The sequence below is a fragment of the Herpailurus yagouaroundi genome, unplaced genomic scaffold, assembly GCF_014898765.1.
Source record: "Herpailurus yagouaroundi ecotype Mexico unplaced genomic scaffold, PumYag 192, whole genome shotgun sequence".
Lineage (NCBI taxonomy): Eukaryota > Metazoa > Chordata > Mammalia > Carnivora > Felidae > Herpailurus > Herpailurus yagouaroundi.
The window spans coordinates 21,390,835-21,412,142 of NW_024412423.1; the positions used below are offsets into that span (position 1 = coordinate 21,390,835).

The 21,308-nt window shown below is 37.3% G+C and overlaps 1 protein-coding gene across 10 annotated transcripts in view; it reads right to left on the bottom strand.

The window, feature by feature from the left end:
• CDKL3 (cyclin dependent kinase like 3) overlaps positions 1-21,308 on the bottom strand; it is a 104,041-nt gene that overhangs the window by 66,165 nt on the left and 16,568 nt on the right. For all 10 annotated transcript variants that reach the window (XR_005781330.1, XR_005781332.1, XR_005781333.1 and 7 more), the window contains exons 4-6: positions 13,708-13,886; positions 6,674-6,786; positions 4,936-5,075 (exon numbers count right to left, since the gene is read on the bottom strand). Coding sequence is in view for 2 of the 10 variants with exons in the window: in XM_040444496.1 (XP_040300430.1) it covers positions 4,936-5,075; positions 6,674-6,786; positions 13,708-13,886 (432 nt within the window). In the remaining 8 variants the exon portion in view is untranslated. The remainder of the gene's footprint in view (positions 1-4,935; positions 5,076-6,673; positions 6,787-13,707; positions 13,887-21,308) is intronic.

Sequence of the window (21,308 nt, forward strand, 5' to 3'; positions counted from 1 at the left end):
TGAGGATTTTAACTCATTGTCTGAATCCTAATCCAGTGCTCTTCCTATAATACAACTTCACAAACCTTCAAGCACTCAAATCTTTCAATAATCCATTATAAGAACAGCTCTTTTCTCTTACCCTATTTTGAGAATATTTCAACTGAATAGAGATTTAAAAAAAAAACCCACAAAACAAAAACAGGTGATAGAAGTAATAGTTTTAAAAATAAGTTGAAAGGAACCTGGGTAGCTCAGTGGGTTAAGCATCCAGCTTCGCTCAGGTCATGATCTCATGGCTCATGGGCTTGAGTCCCTCACTGGGCTCTGTCCTGACAGCTCAGAGCCTGGAGCCTACTTCAAATTCTGTGTCTCCCTCTCTCACTGCCCCTCCCCTGCTCATACTCTGTCTCTCTCTCTCTGTGTATCTCTCTCAAATATAAATAAATATTTTTAAAAAATTAATCATTTAAAAATAAGTCGAACATAAGAAATCTTTATATGGTTGTAAATAGAAGATATTTTTAACCAAAATATTAATGATAGAATTTCAATAAAATTCATTTGCATCATAATTTTCATTCTTCCTTTTAAAAAAGGCAAAGAATAATAATAATTGGTAACTTTTATTGATGTTTACTGTGTGCCACACAACACTCCACCTAGCTTTTTCCTATTATTTGATCCCAGCAACAACCCTACAAGGTATATATTATTACTCCCATTGCACAGATAAAGAGACTGAGGCCCAGAAAAATCAATTTGTCTAAGATCTAATAAATAAAAGTGTAATTAAAATCCAGAAAAATGAAGGTAATTGAATATAATATTACCTTTTCATTTATGTCCAAATACGTATGTTTAAAGTGACTCACAAAAAAAAGTTGTAAAGATCTGCTATACAACAATAAGAATATAGCTAATGTATAGCTATACTATACATTTTGAAATTTGGTAAGAGGGTAGATTTCATATTATGCATTTTTTACTGTAATAATATATTGAGTCACAAAGCAAAACTGAATTCATTATCCACTTTATGATGCGGGAATACCCATACCCTTAAAACTGCAACTAGTTAAAAATATATACTTATTTTAGAGTGTAACAGTAATCTGTCAATAAAATTTATTAAGAAAAATGTTAAAAAGTCTTCCCAAGTCATAGCCTATTAGAGGTAGACTAAATTAGTCCTTCTCTGAATAATATAACCAGAAAATTTAAATCTATGCCCTAGTTTGGAAAATGTAAAATATGATACTTTGAGAAACAGACTGGCAGTTTCATTAAAAATCAAACATACACATACCTTAAATCCACCCACCATTTCAGTCTTAGATATTTACTCAAGAGAATAAAACTATACATCTACACAAAGACATATACATGAATGTTCATAGCAATTTTATTACAGCCAAAAATAGGAAACAACCCAAAACAAGGGAATAGATTAATAATTGCTACAGATCCATACAATGGACTACTACTCAGCAATAAAAAGGAATCAACTACTGATACACACAAAGCCATGAATGAATCTCTAAACCATAATGCTGAGTTGAAGAGTACATACTATGTAATTCCATGTATATTTATTCTAGAAAATGTGAACTAATCTACAGTGACAGAAGGCAACTCAGAGGTTGTCTGGGAACTGAAATGATGGGAAAGATAGATTGTAAAAGGACAAAAGGACATTTTGTAGGGTGATGGAAATGTTAGATATCTTGATTGTGGTGGTGGTTTCATAGGTGTATACACCTATCAAAACTCATCAAATTGCAAATTTTAAGTATGTGTAGTTTACTGTATATAAATTATGTCACAATAAAGTTGCTTACAAAATTTAAATCTAGGAAATGATACATGCTTTGCCCAAATATTAAGATGTGTTTTAAAGTTGCAATAGTCGGGGCACCTGACTGGCTCAGTCAGTGGAGCATGTTACTTTTGATCTCAGGGTTCTGAGTTAAAGTCATATGTTGAGTATAGAGATTACTTAAAAATAAAACCTAAAATAAAATAAAAGTGGGAAGGAGTAATTAAAAACAAAAATAAAGTTACAATAATCAATTAAACTGGTACTTACACTAGACTAAAGAAAGAAATCAATGAAATAGAAACAGACCCAAGCATGTATAAGTATTTTGTCTATGATAAATGTGGCAAACCAAGTCACAGGATTATTCAAGTTGAAGAAAAATATTTACAACCTATATGATAAAGACTAATATGCTTATTACTTCACAAATCTATATGAAAAAAGATAGTCTAATTGACAGTTTAATCATTCTTAAATATTGTTTATATTATTTCTATAGATTTATATTATATATTATATACTAATAATTTTTCATTATTATGGCCAATTTATATTGTATTATATTAATAATAAGGGTAATATATTCAACCTTTCCTGTAATCATATAACTGAAACTAAAAAAAAGATGCTATTTTAAACTTATTAAATCGGCAAATATTTTGTAATGCCTGGCTGGCTCAGTCAGTGGAGTATGTGACCCCTGATCTTGAGGTTATGAGTTTGAGCGCCACATTGAGTATAGGCGTTACTTTTGAAAAATAGGCAAATAGGAGAATGTGGGTGTCGCAGTCAGTCGAGCATCAGACTCTTGATTTTGGCTCAGGTCATGATCCCAGGGTTGTGGGATCGAGCCCCATGTCAGGCTCCACACTGGGTATGGAACCTGCTTAAGATTCTCTCTCCCTCTCTCTTTGCTCCTCCCCTGCTCATGCTCTCTCTCTCTTAAAATAATAAATAAACATTTTTTAAAGAATAAAAAATAGGCAAATATTTTAAAACCTGTAATATCCAATGTTAGATTGAGAGTGGGAATTTATATCCAATGCTGCTTGGGAGTACTTGAGTATAAATCAGTAAAACCTTTCTGGGGGAAAATATAGAACAATATATCAAAACTTCTGAAAAATGGGGCGCTTGGGTGGCTCAGTTGGTTAAGCAGCCGATCTCAGCTCGGGTCATGATCTCACGTTTCATGGATTCGAGCCCTACATCAGGCTCTGTGCTGACAGCTCAGAGCCTGGAGCCTGCTTTGGATTCTGTGTCTCCTTCTCTCTCTGTCCCCCTCCACCCACCCCCACTCATGCTCTGTCTCTGACTGAGTCTCCCCCTCAAAAATAAACATTAAAAAAAATCTTTTTTTTTAATTCTGAAAAAGTATAAACCCTGTGGCCCGCTAATCATAACTCTAGGAATTTATCCTAAAAAATAATAAAATAAGTTCAAAAAGACATATTTAAAAGATGTTCACTAGGCTGCCTGGGTGGCTTAGTCACATGAGCATCTGACTTAATTTTGGCTCAAGTTATGATCTCATGGTTTCAGGGGAATCTAGCCCCACACTGGGCTCTGTGCTGATGGTGGGAAGCCCGCTTGGGTTTCTTTCTCTCCCTCTCTCTGCCTCTCCCCTGCTCATACTTTCTTGCTCTCAAAATAAATAAAGATTTCAAAATTAATTAATTAAGTAATTCAATAAAAGACATTCACTAAAGCATCTTTACCAATAGTGACAGAGAAAACCTGAAAACAAATGTTCAAAATTGTAGGATCAGTTAAACAAACTATATTATAGTCATACAGTGGAATACCATGTAACCATTGAAAATTATGATATAGTTCCATATTTACTGAGATGGTTACATAACAAACAGGTCACACAACACTGTGTGAAGTATGACATCTTTTAAAAAGCATAAATTTCTATGCATGTATTTGGTTGACAAAAGCCTAGAAGTATGTAAATCAAAATATCAACAGTAATTTTTCCAGATTGTGGGAAAACCTTAACTTCTCCTTTTTGTTTATCATGTATTTTCTACTTTTTCTATAATCATTATGTATTCTTTGTAGAATTAAAACTATGATATAGAAAATAAATTCAATTGAAAATGTAGTAAATAAATCTGATTCTTACGAAATTCTAGTTCTCTCCAGATACCAATGAAATCATTTTTTCCTTTAAAAATATCTTTAGATGTTACATATCATACGGTTAGTAAGTTTACCTAAATAGCAAAAGCAACAATTAATATTAACATTTGTTGATAGTTTATCAAAGGCCCTGTGCTCAGAACATTTTCACCATTACCTCATTTAATTCTGCAGCCCCAGAAAATGAAGACTGTTAAAGCTGTTTTATAGCCCAGTAAACTGGGGCACAGAGATTAAGTGACTTTCCCAAGGTTACAGAGCTAATTAGTGACACAGCTGAGTTTTAGTCTATGTGATTCCAGAGCCCCTTCTGATAAACACTACACCATATTTGCTTTGAAATTTAGGTAACCACTTTTTTTAAAGGGCTATCCATCAGAAATAAGATACCTCATTTGACCTGGGAAAGGAAATTGGCTGGATAGAAAAAATAAACAGAAGCAGATTTAACTTTCCACAGTAAATTCTCTAACTTTTTTAATTTTGTACTGAGTATATTGGCATATTTATTACCAAGTTTAAAATAAAATTTAAATTTTAAAATAATTAGAAAGTGCTATACAGTATAATGTTTTTGTTTTCTTCAAATTCAGGGTGAATTTATAAAATTAAAACTGCAGCTGCCAATGCCTTGTAGATATCTTACGATACCAGTGTACAAGGAACAGATCCCTAACTTGGGTAGACTGGCTGTTAAAAGGTGATGATAAACACTGCAAGTCCTTTGAATTTTTCCAGTTTATCCCTAATTATCATTAAAATTGGGATAAACTAAAAATAATGGATAGGATTATCCTAGGGAGCTTTCAGTTTTATAGTCTATGAATCTTAATTTCTCTGGACTAAAGACATAAAGACAGAGGAATATAGTAACTGTTAACAGTTAACATTATGAATCCTTTTGGAATTTCATTAAAGTAATATCCTAAAACTGTATTATAATTTATGCAAATTTCCCCAAAATATGTCCTTAATTCTTAACCTACATGAACTATATCTGCCAACAATCCATTTAGCTTTGGGTATTTTTTTCTTGCATTTTTGGGGTGTTGAACTTGAGGAAGGACCACCCCAGCAAAAATGGGACTCTTGGAAAAGATATTCTGTAAATGAGGTGTCAAATTGCCTGGAAAGAAAAAAAAATATGAATATAAGAAAGCAAGGAAATTAATCTAAAATCAAAATAAATTGCTATGTGACTTGCATTAAATTACTAAAAAGGGAGAATAACAATTATGTTAATTTTTTAAGGTTGAAGAAAGCACTATCTGAATACAGCGTAAAAGTTCATAAGTTTCCCCAGTAATCTGTTGCTAGCAGGTAAGCAGTAGAAAATTTAAAACCACCAGGTTCGTTTTCATTTCCCAAATTATAAGACATAATACATGATGCTATCAAGAAAAGCGCAAACTTTTACATATTTCCATATGGGCATCTAAATAGCTTAACTAACAAGTGTTCGTCAGCAAAGCCTTACTCAAAACAGCTAAAATACCTAAATTATTTAGAAATAGCAATATTGCAAAGAAGAAACAAGGCTATGGAGTAGTAGTAGAATGGAAAGAACCATAAACAGCAGTGGAGAAAGCTAAGTTCTAGCGCCAGTTTTGCTATAACTAGGGCTGTGCACTTGGGCAAATCTCTTTCCTTTCTATGCTTCAGTTTCCTTATCTGTAAAAGGACAAAAGTAATCCTATCATCTCTAAGGTTTTTTTCTAACATTAATCTAATAACGAGAACTTTAAAGATGACCCAAAAAAGTATGATGCTCTAAGACTCTGAACTAAATCTTTAATTAATATTTATCCAGATTTCATGATTTTTATGGTTGCTCACAGTATCTTCTTCATGATCTGTAATTACATGTTTATGTATAGCCTCTCTACCACAAAAGGGGCTCCTCAAACTCCTCATTCAGAAATATATAAAAAAACAAATCATTGAAACTCCATGAGCAAGGCTAACCATCAAAATGTTTGGATAGTCAAGACAGATCATCATAATTCAGCTCTCATCAAGTGTATTTTTAATTACTTTTTTAATTTAATAAAAATTTAATGTTTATTTATTTTTGAGAGAGAGGCAGAGACAGAGTGCAAGCAGGGGAAGGACAGAGAGAGAGAAAGACACAGAATCTGAAGCAGGCTCCAAGTTCTGAGCCATCAGGCACAGAGCCCACCAAAGGGCTTGAACTCACAAATTGTGAGATCATGACCTGAGCTGAAGTCGGACGCTTAACCAACTGAGCCACCCAGGCACCCCTCAGCAAACGTATTTTTGAATAAGTTATTTAGGTACCTGGTTATTTATTGTGGCTAAAAAAAAAAAAATTCTCAGTAACTTTCTATCTCCAACTACTTTAATAGACATCTAAATCAACTCTATTATTTAAAAGTCCTCTTTCAGAGATGCAAATATTTGTAGAAGCCAAAACTTTAGAACAACTTTCAGACAATTTGAAGTAGTTTCCTACTGTACTATTTTTCTTACTATCAATCATTAGCAAATGTCTTAGCTACTTACATCCTAGCAAAGAAAATATTATTTACAAAAACAGAGAATTTTCTACTTTCTTTATCAGCCCAAGGCTTCCACTTGCTGCCATCTACCAAAACAATATGCTTCCCTGTTCTTATAAAGAAAAAACTGAATCTGAATATCAAGCAGACGTGATCTGGCAATATCTATTTCAGGCATTTAACAGTATATTTCGGTAGTACCTACCTACTTTTAAAACAATTTTATGAAGTAAATCCAAATCAGAGCTGCTAGGAAGATAGGGATTTCCAGTGGCCATCTCAATGATCATACAACCTAAAGCCCAGATATCTACAGGTCTGAAACAACAAGAATAAATTGCTTTTTCATGGAGAAATACATACCTTTTCTAAAAAAAATTTTTTTTAAATTTTTTTTTTAACATTTATTTATTTTTGAGACAGAGAGAGACACAGCATGAACGGGGGAGGGGCAGAGAGAGAGGGAGACACAGAATCGGAAGCAGGCTCCAGGCTCTGAGCCATCAGCCCAGAGCCCGACGCGGGGCTCGAACTCCCGGACCGCGAGATCGTGACCTGGCTGAAGTCGGACGCTCAACCGACTGAGCCACCCAGGCGCCCCTCTAAAAAAATTTTTAAATAAAGTTGCAGCCAAAGAAAAAAGAATAGTTAAGTGGTATCACCTATAAATTTTCACCTTAGTATCGTAACCCAACTTTAGGATATATATAAACATTATCACATTTTATTAATAATATTAAATAGCTTATATTTAAATCACATGAGAAGCCATGTAGTAGTCCAGATGAAAAGTAACTATAATTCTAAAATTGTTTCAAATACTTATATAAGGACATTATGATAAATGGTTTATTAATTAGAATAATTGAATACCAAGATCATCTTGTTTTTTAAGGAATATAAAAAATCTTAAATATTTTACCATTTACATTTACTTATCTTAAGGTGTTGTGAGTCATTCATAATTCCAACATTTTCCCATTAATCAGTTTTTCTTTTAAGTTTACTTATTTATTTTGAGCAAGTGAGTGCAAGCAGGGGGAGGGGGCAGAGACAGAGAGAGAATCCCAAGCAGGGGCTAGGGGCTCCATCCCACAAACTGTCATGACCTGAGCTAAGATTAAGAGTTGGACATTTAACCAACTGAGCTACCCAGGCGCCCCCGACATAACCAGTTTTTAAAAGATAGTTTATATTACGAAGACGTTTAAACAGATAAAAAGCAGCCCTATCTCACATTCAGAAGAAATATAAACACTACAGTGAGGGGGTACCTGGGTGGCTCAGTTGGCTAAGTGTCCGACTTCAGCTCAGGTCATGATATCGTGGTCTGTGAGTTCGAGCCCTGCATCGGGCTCTGTGCTGACAGCTCAGAGCCTGGAGCCTGCTTTGGATTCTGTGTCTCCCTCTCTTGCTCTGCCCCTCCTCCACTCATGCTCTGTCTCTCTCTCTGTGTCTCAAAACTAAAATAATAATAATAATAAAAATTTTTAAAAAACGCTACAGTAAGATATATCTTTCTCTAATCCAATTGATAAAAATTATAAGATTCAGTAACTGCTGTATCGGTAAAGCTATGGAAAATGAATACTCCCATGTACTGTTTTGGGAATGTAAACTATACTTATTTGAAGGGAAAATTGGCAAAAGTTATCAAAATAAAAAATGTACATACTTTTGGGGCACCTGGGTGGCTCAGCTGGTTAAGCAACTCACTCTCAATTTTGGCTCAGGTCTTGATTGCATGGTTGTGAGATGAAGCCCTGCATTGAGCTCTGCATTGGGCATGGAGTCTACTTGAGATTCTCATTCTCCTTCTACCCCCCCTCCCCCCAACTCCTGCTCATTCTCTCTCTCTCTCTCTCCCCTTCTCAAAAAAAGGAAAAAAAAAATGTACATACTTTTGACCAACTTTATTCCTAGGAATTTATACAAAGATCTGCCCACCCTTGAACACAAAGATAAATGATAAAAGATAAGCTGCGCCTGGGTGGCGCAGTCGGTTAAGCGTCCGACTTCAGCCAGGTCACGATCTCGCGGTCCGTGAGTTCGAGCCCCGCGTCGGGCTCTGGGCTGATGGCTCAGAGCCTGGAGCCTGTTTCCGATTCTGTGTCTCCCTCTCTCTCTGCCCCTCCCCCGTTCATGCTCTGTCTCTCTCTGTCCCAAAAATAAATAAATGTTGAAAAAAAAATTAAAAAAAAAAAAAGATAAAAGATAAATAATAAGCACTATTTGTGGTAGAAAAAAAATGGAAACAACCTAAACATCCATCAACAGAAGAAAGGCTATGTAAAATTTTGTATAATACACAACAAAATATTATTCACCTGTTTAAAAAGATAAGGTATGTGATAATATAAAGTGATTCTGGGGTGCCTGGGTGGTTCAATCAATTAAGCATCCGACTATATATTTCAGCTTAGGTCATGATCTCACAACTCATGGAATCAAGCCCTGAGCCACTGCTTGGGATTCTCTCTCCTCTCTCTGCTCTTCCCCCTGCTCATATGCTTGCTTGCTCGCTCTCTCTCAAAATGAATATTTTAAAAAAATTTTTTAATAAAAATTAAACAAAAATAAAGTGATCTCCAGGAGGGGCCCCTGAGTGGCTCAGGGGAAAGAGCATGCAACTCTTCATCTCAGGGTCATGACTTCAAGCCCCATGCTGGGTGAACAGATAAATAAATAAATATTTAAAAAAAAATTTTAAGTGATCTCCAAGATAAACTCTCAAGTGAAAAAAGCAAAATTCAGTAAAGAAATCCTGGAAGATCTATATAAATGGAGAAATATTGTATATTCATGAATAGGAAGGCTCAATATTGTCAAAATTTCAGTTCTTCCCAACTTGATCTATAGATTCGGTGCAATCCCAGTCAAAATCCAATTTGGATACCACCAAACTGATTCTAAAGTTTATATTGTTGGGATACTTGGGTGGCTCAGTCAGTTGAACCTCCAACTTCAGCTCAGGTCATTATCTTGTGGTTCGTGAGTTCGAGCCCCATGTTGGGCTCTGTGCTGACAGCTCAGAGACTGAAGCCTGCTTTGGATTCTATGTCTCCCTCTCTCTCTGCCCCTCTGCCACTCACGCATGCGTGTTCTCTGTCTCTCTCTCTCTTTCTCAAAAATAAATAAATATTTAAAAAATTTAAGTAATATTTAAATTTATATTGTTTATACATAGTTTAAAAAGAGACACCATGCTCAAAATTGAGTCACTTGTGCTAAGCCCACATCACCAAACTGAAGCTTAATACTTAACTTAATTTGCTTCAACTTATCCCAGAAATGGGATATTAAACTAGTCAGTCTGGAATTACCTGATCAGCACTCCTGAATGCTGCCTGAGTTTCTGCCAGACAGAACCCTGCCATTCTCTAAAGGAAGGTGAAAAATAATCTATTCTTTACTAGTAACTTCCTTGCCTTGCCCTCTTTTGCCTATGTAAGTCTTCCTATTTTGTACAGCCCTTTGGTGTGCCTTTCTATCTGCTAGATGGAATGCTGCCTGATTCACAAATTGTTGAATAGAGCCATTGAAATTTTTTTAATGTTTTTTTAAATTTATTCTTGAGAGAGAGAGAGAGAGACAGAGCATGAGCGAGGGAGGGGCACAGAGAGAGCGGGACCCAGAATCCAAAGCAGGCTCCAGGCTCTGAGCTATCAGCACAGAGCCTGACGCAGGGCTTGAACCCACAAGCGGTGATATCATGACCTGAGCCAAAGTCAGATACTCAACCGACTGAGCCACCCAGGCACTCCGAGCCATTAAGATCTTTAACTTTTACTCAGCTGAATTTTGGTTTTTAACAATATGGTAAGGCAATAGACCAGAAGAGCCAACACAATGTTGAAGAAGAACAAAGTCAGAGGAAAGATACCCCTTAACTTCAAGACATATTATAAAGCTACAATAATCAAGACACTGGTATTGGTGAAAGAATAAACAGATGAAGAGAACAGAATAGAGTCCAGAACTAGATTCACAAGAATAACTAAACTTTGACAGAGGAGAAAAGACGATTTAAACTGACAAAGGAGAAAGGACAATCCAGCAGAGAAAGGAAAATCTTCAACAAATGATACTAGAACAACTAGACATCTATATATGGGGGAAAAAAAGAAGCTAGACACAGATCTTAACATTTTCACAAAAATTAACTCAGAATGGATCACAGATATAAAAATTATATACAAAACTATAAAATTTCTAGACAATAATATAGGAAAAAATCTAGATGATCTTGGGTTAGGTGATGAGTGTTTTTTCTAAGATTTTTAAAATGTTTTTTATTATTTTTGAGAAAGAGAGATATAGCATGACCGGGGGGGGGGGATGGGGGGCAAAGAGAGAGGGAGACACAGAATCCAAAGCAGTCTCCAGGCTCCAAGCTGTCAGCACAGAGCCCGATGTGGAACTTGAACTCAGGACTGTGAGATCATGACCTGATCTGAAGTCAGACACTTAACCAACTGAGCCACCCAAGGTGCCCCTGAACTGTACAATTTAAATGGGTGAATTTTATGGTATGTGACTCATATCTCAAAAAAATTGTTGTAACAAAAGTGTAGATTAAACTAAGTAGATGCACTTATGGAAGTAGATAAAACTGTAAAGAAATATGAGGAACTGAATATAATAAAAATCAACAAGATGGTTACTTTTGGGATAAGGGAGAGTGATAAAATTGGAACAGGGAACATGGAGGGCCTTCAGGGGGGCAGAAAAATTCTATTTTTTTATTCAAGTGTAATCAATATATATTAGTTTCAAGTGTATAATGTGATTCAACAATCCTATACACTATACACTACTCATTGCTCATCATAAGTGTTTCTTAATCCCCTTCACCTATTTCAACTAATCCTTAACTCCAAAATTCTATTTTTTGATCTGTTGCTAAGACTGTACATTTGTTGTGCTGGATTTTTTGTATCTCTGTGTTGTTTCACAATAAAACGATTTTTTTAAAAAGATGCACTAGTAAATTTATTTCAGACATAACGTGAAGTCCCATAGAAGCCAAATTTTCCACGTACAAGTCACCAATTTTGGCTCTGTGGAATACAAGAGATTATACCTGTTCTCAAGGAACTTATCTTTCAGCAGGAAGCATTTTTTTTAATTTTTTTTTTTAACGTTTAGTTATTTTTGAGACAGAGAGAGACAGAGCATGAACGGGGGAGGGGCAGAGAGAGAGGGAGGCACAGAATCCGAAACAGGCTCCAGGCTCCGAGCTGTCAGCACAGAGCCCGATGCGGGGCTCGAACTCACGGACCTCGAGATCGTGACCTGAGTCGAAGTCGGACGCTTAACCAACTGAGCTACCCAGGCGCCCCAGGAAGCGTTTTTTTTTTTTTTTAAAGCTAGAACTAGATCATATTAGTATTAACTGGCACAAAATTTACACACAATGAACAAGAAGATTTAGAAGGGGATATGATTTGGGGGCAAGGGTTAGGAATAGCAGGTGCATGAGAAAAGGAATTTAAGATATCATGAAGAGAGGGTAAAACTGGGACACAGATCTTATGGGGCTACACTTATTGAGTATTTATTATATTTTAATCTTTTTCATTCATTTAGTCATTTGATTCTCACCACAAACCTATGAAGCTTGTCCTATTATTATTTCCATTATAAAGATAAAGTAACTGAGGCACAGAGATGGTGTACGTAGGGATCAGTGGGAAGTATAGTTGAAAAGGTACTTAGGGGTGCGTGGGTGGCTCAGTCGGTTAAGTGTCCGACTTCGGCTCAGGTCATGACCTCACAGTTTGTGAGTATGAGCCCCACGTCAGGCTCTGTGCTGACAGCTCAGAGCCTAGAGCCTGCTTCAGATTCTGTGTCTTCCTCTCTCTCTGCCCTTCCGCAGCTGTGCTCTGTCTCTCTCTCTCTCTCAAAAATAAATAAACATTAAAACAAATTTTTTTTAAAGAAAAGGTACTCAGGAATGACCTTGGGCCAGTTAGTTTACCTGTGTTTTATATCCTTTTATTTTAAATGGGGATGATGAGGAGGATGGGCAAAATGGGTGAAGGGTAGTAGGAGATACAGACTTCCAGTTACAAAATGATTAAGTCACAGGAATAAAAGGCACAGCATAAGGAATATAGTCAATAGATATTATGATAGTATTTTAAGGTGACAAATGGTAGTTACATTTGTACTGAGCATAGCATAATGTAAACAGATATTGAATTGTTGTATTGTACACCTCAAACTAATGTAGTATTGTGTGTCAACTATTTTCTTTCTTTTTTTTTTTTTAAGATTTTATTTTAAGTAATGTCTACACCCAACACGGGACTTGAACTCACAACCCTGGGACCAAAAGTCACATGGTCCACAGGCTGAGCTAGCCAGATGCCCTTCAACTACAGTCAAATAAAAAATATTTTAAATAAAATATCCATATTATCATTTATAAAGATTTTTAAAAATAAAATAAAACAAAATGGGGATGATAACAGCAGCACCTTATCACAGAGTCATTGAGGAAATAAAATTGTTTAATGCATGTAAAGCATTTAGAACAGTTCCTGGCCACGAAGTAAATACTCATTAAAGTTAGATATTATTGTAAAAACAGAATAATGATTTCTAGAAAAGGTGTTTGAGAATTATCCATGCCCCCCACCCCACCGCCAGTTCTTGTATTAAGTTGGACTACTTGGTCCCTTTATGCACATCAAGATTTGTTATTTATATATTAGATTGCCATTTCATGTACTGTTTCTACTGTTTCACAAAAGACTGAGACAATGCTACTTTCTAAAGTATCTAGAACAGCACAATCTAAAAATTGTTTGCCAGACTTTGTAAAGAGGGTGCCATATTCTGGAAAATAGGAAACTTGGCAGTTCCTATGGTAATGCCAGCAGAGCAAGGTAAATGATTTTGAAATCTTTGCAGAATGTAGAGGTTAAAGAGAAACAGACGTCACTCTGCCATGGTGGGGGCACAGCTTAAAGCAAGCACGGATACAACCTGAGGGATGTCAGCACAGGTCACCTGGGGTTGGGGCCACTCAGCAGCAGAGGGCAAGCGTGGTAACACCATTATCTAGCAAGGCAGGTGCCTACGGGCTCTATCTGTTCTTTTTAGAGGCATCCCTGTCTTATCTCCAACCCAGAAGCAGAAGGCAGAGGGTGTCAATAGTAGGGATGACAGACACACAAAGGGAAAAAAAGAGATGGCCAGGAAAGGCCAGACAGGATCCCAAAATATACGTACTTTCCATAAGAGGTATCTTTTAATACTAATTCTGGAGCTCTATACCAGCGTGTGGCCACATAGTCCGTATAAATGTCCCCAGGAGCTGCTAGAGTTCGTGCAAAACCAAAATCACAGAGCTTAGTAATTCCTGACTGGGATACTAAAATATTCTCAGGTTTTATATCTCGATGAATGATCTAAAAAACAAACAGAAGATGCAATACATTAAAATGAGAATTCATTATCTAGAGGATCACTGAAAAATTATACAGAGATAATCTAGCTAATTAAAACAGTAAAGCTATTTTCTTACCGCAGGCAAAGGATTAACTGCACAATGCAAAAGCTAAATAAGTACATATTTTCAATTCTTGCCATCTCAAAATGAAATGAAGCCAAGAAAACAGATATAATACTAAAAAGGAAAATCACGGGGCGCCTGGGTGGCGCAGTCGGTTAAGCGTCCGACTTCAGCCAGGTCACGATCTAGCGGTCCGTGAGTTCGAGCCCCGCGTCGGGCTCTGGGCTGATGGCTCAGAGCCTGGAGCCTGTTTGCAGTTCTGTGTCTCCCTCTCTCTCTGCCCCTCGCCCGTTCATGCTCTGTCTCTCTCTGTCCCAAAAATAAATAAACGTTGAAAAAAAAATTAAAAAAAAAATAAAATAAAAAGGAAAATCACATTCCTAAAAAGAAAGGTAATCAAAAGAACATAATGAAAAACAGGTTAACTTTCCTTTAACCCTGTGCCATTCTAGATACAACTGCCCCTTCTCTCATTCCTTCACAGCTAAACCTCTTGAAGACGTTATCTTTACTAAGTCTTTTTTTTCTCATCACTCATTTATTCCTTAAAGTAATATAACCTTAAAGTATATAAAGTAATATAATATAAAGTAATATAACCTTAAAGTAATATAACCTTAAAGTAATAATATAATATTCCTTAAAGTAATCATTCCTTATATAAGGAATATAAAATATTCCTTAATGTCATTTGTTCCCACATTCTATCAGACTGCCCCAATATGTATCTTACTTGACATATTAGAGTAAAAATGTTGCCAACTATTCCTCCCTTCCTGATTTCTGGGACCTAAAATTCTCCCAGTCCCTTCCATTTCAGTGGCAGTTCCTCTTTCTCTATTTGTCTCTTAAATGTAGGATTCTGGTCCCAGGCTTTCTTTTCTCACACATCCTGTTCCCTGGGCAATGACATCTACTCATTGGTTTTTTTACCACTTTCGTCACCTATCATGGAGACACCATATTCTCTTGGCTTTCTTCCCACCTCTTGGCTGCTCCATCTCAATCTCATCTACACTTCTAGCTTTAGTAACAATATACTGATAATTTCCAAATTCTATCTCTAACCAAGATATGTCTCCTGATTTCCACAAGGGTTGGAAGTCCACAAGAAGTCTGACAAGGCTGACCCACACACAGCTCAAACTTAGCAAATCCAAAACTGAATGCTTCATTTTCTCCCCAAAACCTGTTTTCAACAGTCCTTTAGTTCCATGGATGGAACAAACATTGACCCCATATCTCAAGCCAGAAACCAAGATATTTTTCTCCTTCAGCTCCAATATATATTTTTGTCCCTAGTTCAAGTCCCCTCAACTCTCTCACCAAAATTACTACATTGCCAAATGGTCTCCCTGAATTCATTCTGATCCCCTCCAATCCACTGTCACAGTACTATTTTATTTTATTTTACTTTAGAGAGAGAGATCATGAGCAGGGGAGAGGAGCAGAGGGGTAAGGAAGGAGGGAAGGAGAGAGGGAGAGAGAGAAAGGGAGATTGAGAGAGAGAGAGGGAGAGAGAATCTCAAGCAGGCTCTATGCTGCGTGGGGCTTGAACCCACGACCCTGGGAACATGACCTGAGCCCAAATCAAGAGTCAGACACTCAATCAACTAAGCCATTCAGCTGCCCTCAGAGTACTATTTTAAAATCACATGTGTGGGCACCAAGCTGGCTCAGTTGGAAGAGCATGTGATTCTTGATCTCAGGGTCATGGGTTCGAGCCCCACGCTGGGTGTAGTAATTACTAAAAAAAATAAACTTTAAAAAAATTACATGTGTGATCATGTCACTTCTCTGCTTAACATTCTTCAAGGATTTCCCATCCCATAGAACAAATTTGAAACTCCTTAAAATGGCTTATAATGCCTTCTAGAATTTGGCCCTCACTTCCCTAGCCTATACAATATTCGTTTCCTAAGTTTTCAAGGTTTGTCTTATCTCTATGCACTTGCTGATGCTGTTCCAATTGCCTAGAACACTTTGCCTGACCACCTATTTCCTTAGGTCATAGCTTATATATTTATATTAGTAATATAAATTTATGTTAGTATTTAAGTAATCTCTACACCCAACCTGGGGCTTGAACTTACAACCCCGAGATTAAGAGTCACAGACTACACTGACTGAGCCAGCCAAGTGCCCCTATTTAATGGTATTCTTTATTTCAATTTCTGATTGTTGATTGCCAACATGTGTTCTCACATCATTCTGTACTTCCCCCATTACATTATTTGTCATGGTATTTATTAATTGCCTGTTTACTTGTTTGTAACTCCCACTAGACTATAAACGCCATGAGGGCAAGATTTCTGTATTATTTAAGCTATATCCCCAGTGACCAGTACAGTGCCTAAAACAAAGAAAGCATTTAAAAATTTTATGAATGAAGCATATTCTCATCACTAACAAAGTATCATAGCACAAGTGAAAATATCTCAGTGACAGAAATCTGGCATCTTTCCTTGTTTATACAACTTAACTGCTATAAGTGTTTGGGATTGGCTCTTGTTCTGACTCAGTTTCCCTCCATAAGTGGCCAAAACATTAACTTGGGGTAATGAGACACCTTAAATGTACCATATATAAAACTATATTAATCCTTTTTTTAAGTTTGTTTATTAGTTGGGGGGGAGGGGCACAGAGAGAGGGAAAGACAGAATCCAAAGCAGGCTCCATGCTCTCAGCGCAAAGCCCCACACGGGGCTCAGTCTCACCAACTGTAAGATCATGACCTGACTGAAATTGAGAGTCAGATGCTTGGGGCGCCTGGGTGGCGCAGTCGGTTAAGCATCCGACTTCAGCCAGGTCACGATCTCGCGGTCCGTGAGTTCGAGCCCCGCGTCGGGCTCTGGGCTGATGGCTCAGAGCCTGGAGCCTGTTTCCGATTCTGTGTCTCCCTCTCTCTCTGCCCCTCCCCTGTTCATGCTCTGTCTCTCTCTGTCCCAAAAATAAATAAACGTTGAAAAAAAAAAAAAGTCAGATGCTTAACTGACTGAGCCACCCAGGCACCCCCATATTAATCCTTTTTTATTTCTACAACTTTTACTGAATGAGTAGTATATGCTAGGCATTATGCCAAGATCTAAGGATATAACATGAGCAAAAGCCGACATGGAAAAGCACATTAAGATACCACTTCACATATTCTGCCTGCCAGATATCTATCACTATCCTCCTCAGTCTTTTAAAAATGAAGCAGAAAGATGCACTCAGTTGATATGCTTGTATTTTCATTCTATTCAACAACTAAAACCATGACGACATGTGGAATTTTGTTATCCTTGAGAACCAAGCACACTCTAAATCCCAACTTGTAAAACCTGTGTTTGACTAGATCCTCCTTGGCCTTCTACTATCACACTGTGACCTCCATAAACACAGTATTTCCTTCAACTTGTTTAGGTCTTCTTTAATTTCTCTCAATGTTTAGTAATTTTCAGGTTATAGTTCTTACACATCTTTTGTCAGACTCTCCCTAAGTATTTCATATTTTTGAAGCTGTTTAATGGCATTTTTTTAAGATTTTATTTTTAAGTAATCTCTACACCCAACCCAGGGCTTGAATTTACAACCCCAAGATCAAGAGTCACAGGCTCCACTGACTGAGCCAGCCAGGTGCCCCTATTTAATGGTATTCTTTATTTCAATTTCTGATTGTTGATTGCCAACATATAGAAATACAATTAATTTTGGTATATAAATCTTATATCCCATAACTGCGATAAATTTACAAATTAGTTCTGTTAATTTTATTGTAGATTCCATAGGGTTTTCTATGTAGATGATCATATCACTTGTAAATAAAGACAATTTTACTTCTCAAAAAAATAAGGCACCATTTCACACTCACTAGAATAGCCACAATCAAAATGACAAAAAACAAGTATTGGGGAGGAAGTATATTGTTGGTGGGGATGTAAAATGATACAGCCACTTTGGAAAACAGTATGGCAGTTTCTTTCTTTCTTTTTTTTTTTTTTTGACAGTTTCTTTAAAAAGTTAAAACATAAAACCTATGACGCAAGTGGTATTTTTTTATGTAAGCTCTACACCCAACATGGGACTTGAACTCATTACCCCCAAGAGCAAGAGTCACATGCTCTACTGTTGGAGCCAGCCAGTCACTCCTACCCATATAGTATTCTTAACTTGACTTATTTTACTTCTTTCTCCCTAGTTCCTGGTAGTTTGGTAAACCAACAGTCCCCCAAATCATGGGGAAAACCAGAAGCCTAGCAGCTCCCAGAGAAAGAAGGACAGTGTCTTATCTCCTCCAAAGCCCCTTTCCCAGGTAGCTGTCATTATTTGATCTGACAAATCACTGAAAAATCCCGCTAGAAATCTTCCATTTATTTGATTGAAAGTAGAGCTTGCCCAGTGCAAAAAGCCTTTCTCCTGGGGCCTTGGTCAGAAATAATTAGCACACCATAATTAGAACACTATCAAGAAAGCAAAAAGACAACTCATAGGAGAAAATATTTGCAAATTCCATCTCTGATAAGCATCTAGTTTCCAAAATATATAAAATTCAACTCAACAATAAAAAGACAAATAAGCTAGTAAAGCGGGCACCTGGGTGGTCCAATCGGTTGAGTGTCTGATTTTGGCTCCAGTTGTGATCTCATGATTTGTGAGCTCAAACCCCACATTGGGCTCACTGCTGTCAGATGAGCCCACTTCAGATCCTCTGTCCCCCACCCCCCGCCCTGTCCCTCCCCTGCTCATACTCTCTCTCTCAAAAATAAACATTAAAAAAATGTTTAAAAAATAATAAAAATTAGTAAAGGACCCGAATAGACATTTCTTCAAAGAAGATATGCAAATAAGAATTTGCCAGTTCTGAATGTTTCATTTTAATGGAATTTATGCTGTGTGGTTTTTTACATCTCAATTTCTTCATTTAACGTGAAGTTTCAAGGAGCTTTCATGGTGTAGCACGTATCAGTACTTAATTCCTTTTTATGGCTGAATATATTTCACCATATGGATATTCCTCATTTGTTTATCCATTCATCAGCTTGATACATATTTGAGTTGTTTCCACTTTTTAGGTATTATGAATAATGCTGCTATGAATATTCTTGTGCAAGTTTTTATGTGAACACATGTTTTCCATTCTATTGTGTAGATACCTAGGAGGAGAATTGTTAGGTCACATGGTAGTTCTTTATTTAACCTTTGGAGGAATTGCCAAACTGTTTTCCATACCATCTGCACCATTTTATACCACCACCAGCAGCGTATAAAGGTTCCAATTTCTCTACTTCCTCGCCAAAATTTGTCATTGTCTGCTTTTTAAATTACAGCCAGCCTGGTGGGTGTGAAGTGACTTCTCATTGTAATTTTGATTTGTATTTTCATAATGACTAATGATATTGAGCACATTTCATGTGCTATCAGCCATTTATATACCTTTGAAAAATGTTAAATTGGGTTATCTTTTTATACTTGAGTTGTATTTTGCATATCCTGGATATTTATCAGATATATGATTTGCAAATATTTTCTCCCTTTCCTGTGAACTTTTTACTTTCTTTTCTTTTCTTTTTTAATGTTTATTTACTTTTGAGCATGCGCACATGCAAGGAGGGGACAGGATCTGAAGTGGGCTCTGTGCTGACAGCAGAGAGCTGAATGTGGAGCTTGAACTCATGACCCGTGAGATCATAATCTGAACCCAAGTCAGATGCTTAACTGACTGAGCCACCCACGAGCCCCTGAACTTTTTATTTTCTTGATAGTGTCCTTTGATGCGCCAAAGTTTTAATTTTGATGAAATCCAATTTATTATTTTTTTGATTGCTTTTGCTTTTGATGTCATGTGTAAAGAACTATTGCCTAGGGGCGCCTGGCTGGCTCAGAGGGCAGAGCATGCAGCTCTTGGTTCACACATCACATTGGGTGGAGAGATTACTTAATAATAAATCTTAAAAAAAAAAAAAAGTATCGACTAATAAATGGTCACACAGATTTTCACCTACATTTTCTTGTAAGACTTTTATAGTTTTACCTCTTATACTTAGGTCTTTGATAAATTTTGAGTTAGTTTTTGTACATAGTGTGAACTATCAGACCTAGAATTCAAAAAGGAGTTTGCTTCTCCTTTACTTTGTGGTGGAATGTACCAGAACTACATAAAATTCCATACTGAAGTCTGATTTATCACCTGAAACTAATATTACCCTGTACACTAAATGGAATTTAAAGAAATTTAAAAAGAATTTTAAAAGGTAAAGATTTTTATTTTTTTTTTCAAGTGTTTATTTATTTATTTTGAGATTGAAAGAGAGACTGACCAGAGGAGGGGCAGAGACAGAGGGAGGGAGAGAATCTCAAGGAGGCTCTGCTCTGTCAGTGCAGAGCCCAGCACGGGGCTCAAACTCATGAACTGTGAGATTCTGGCTTGAGCCAAAAACAAGACTGAGCCACCCAGGCGCCCCAATGAAACTTTTTTTTTTCAATGTCTATTTTTTTATTTTTTTTAATTTTTTTTTCAACATTTTTTTTGGGGGGGGGGGGAGACCCCCCGCCCCCCCCGGGGGGCCGCGCAGAGAGAGAGGGAGACACAGAACTGGAAACAGGCTCCAGGCTCTGAGCCATCAGCCCAGAGCCCGACGCGGGGCTCGAACTCACGGACCACGAGATCGTGACCTGGCTGAAGTCGGACGCTTAACCGACTGCGCCACCCAGGCGCCCTCAATGTCTATTTTTTTTAATGTTTTATTAATTTTTGAGACAGAGAGAGACAGAGCATGAGCAGGGGAGGGGCAGAGACAGAGGGAGACACAGAATCTGAAGCAGGCTCCAGGCTCCGAGCTGTCAGCACAGAGCCCCATGCAGGGCTCGAACCCACAAACCGTGAGATCCTGACCTGAGCGGAAGTCAGACTCTTCACCGACTGAGCCACCCAGGCACCCCATCAATGTCTATTTTTGGGAGAGAGAACAAGTGGGCGAGGGGAAGGGGGGCGGGGAACAGAGGATCTAAAGAGGCTCTGAGCTAACAGCAGGGAGCCCAATGTGGGGCTTGAACCCATGAACTGTGAGATCATGAACTGAGCTGAAGTTGGATGCTTAACCGACTGACTGAGCTACCCAGGCACCCGCTCCTCCAAAAAAGATTTTTAAAAATCTGATTGACTTATTTATTGTTTTTTTATTAAAAACATTTTTTTAATCTTTATTTTTGAGAGAGAGAGAGAGAGAGAGAGAGTGAGTGGGGGAGAGACAGAGAGAGAGGGAGACACAGAATCTGAAGCAGGCTCCAGGCTCTGGGCTGTCAGCACAGAGCCCAATGCGGGGCTTGAACTCACGAA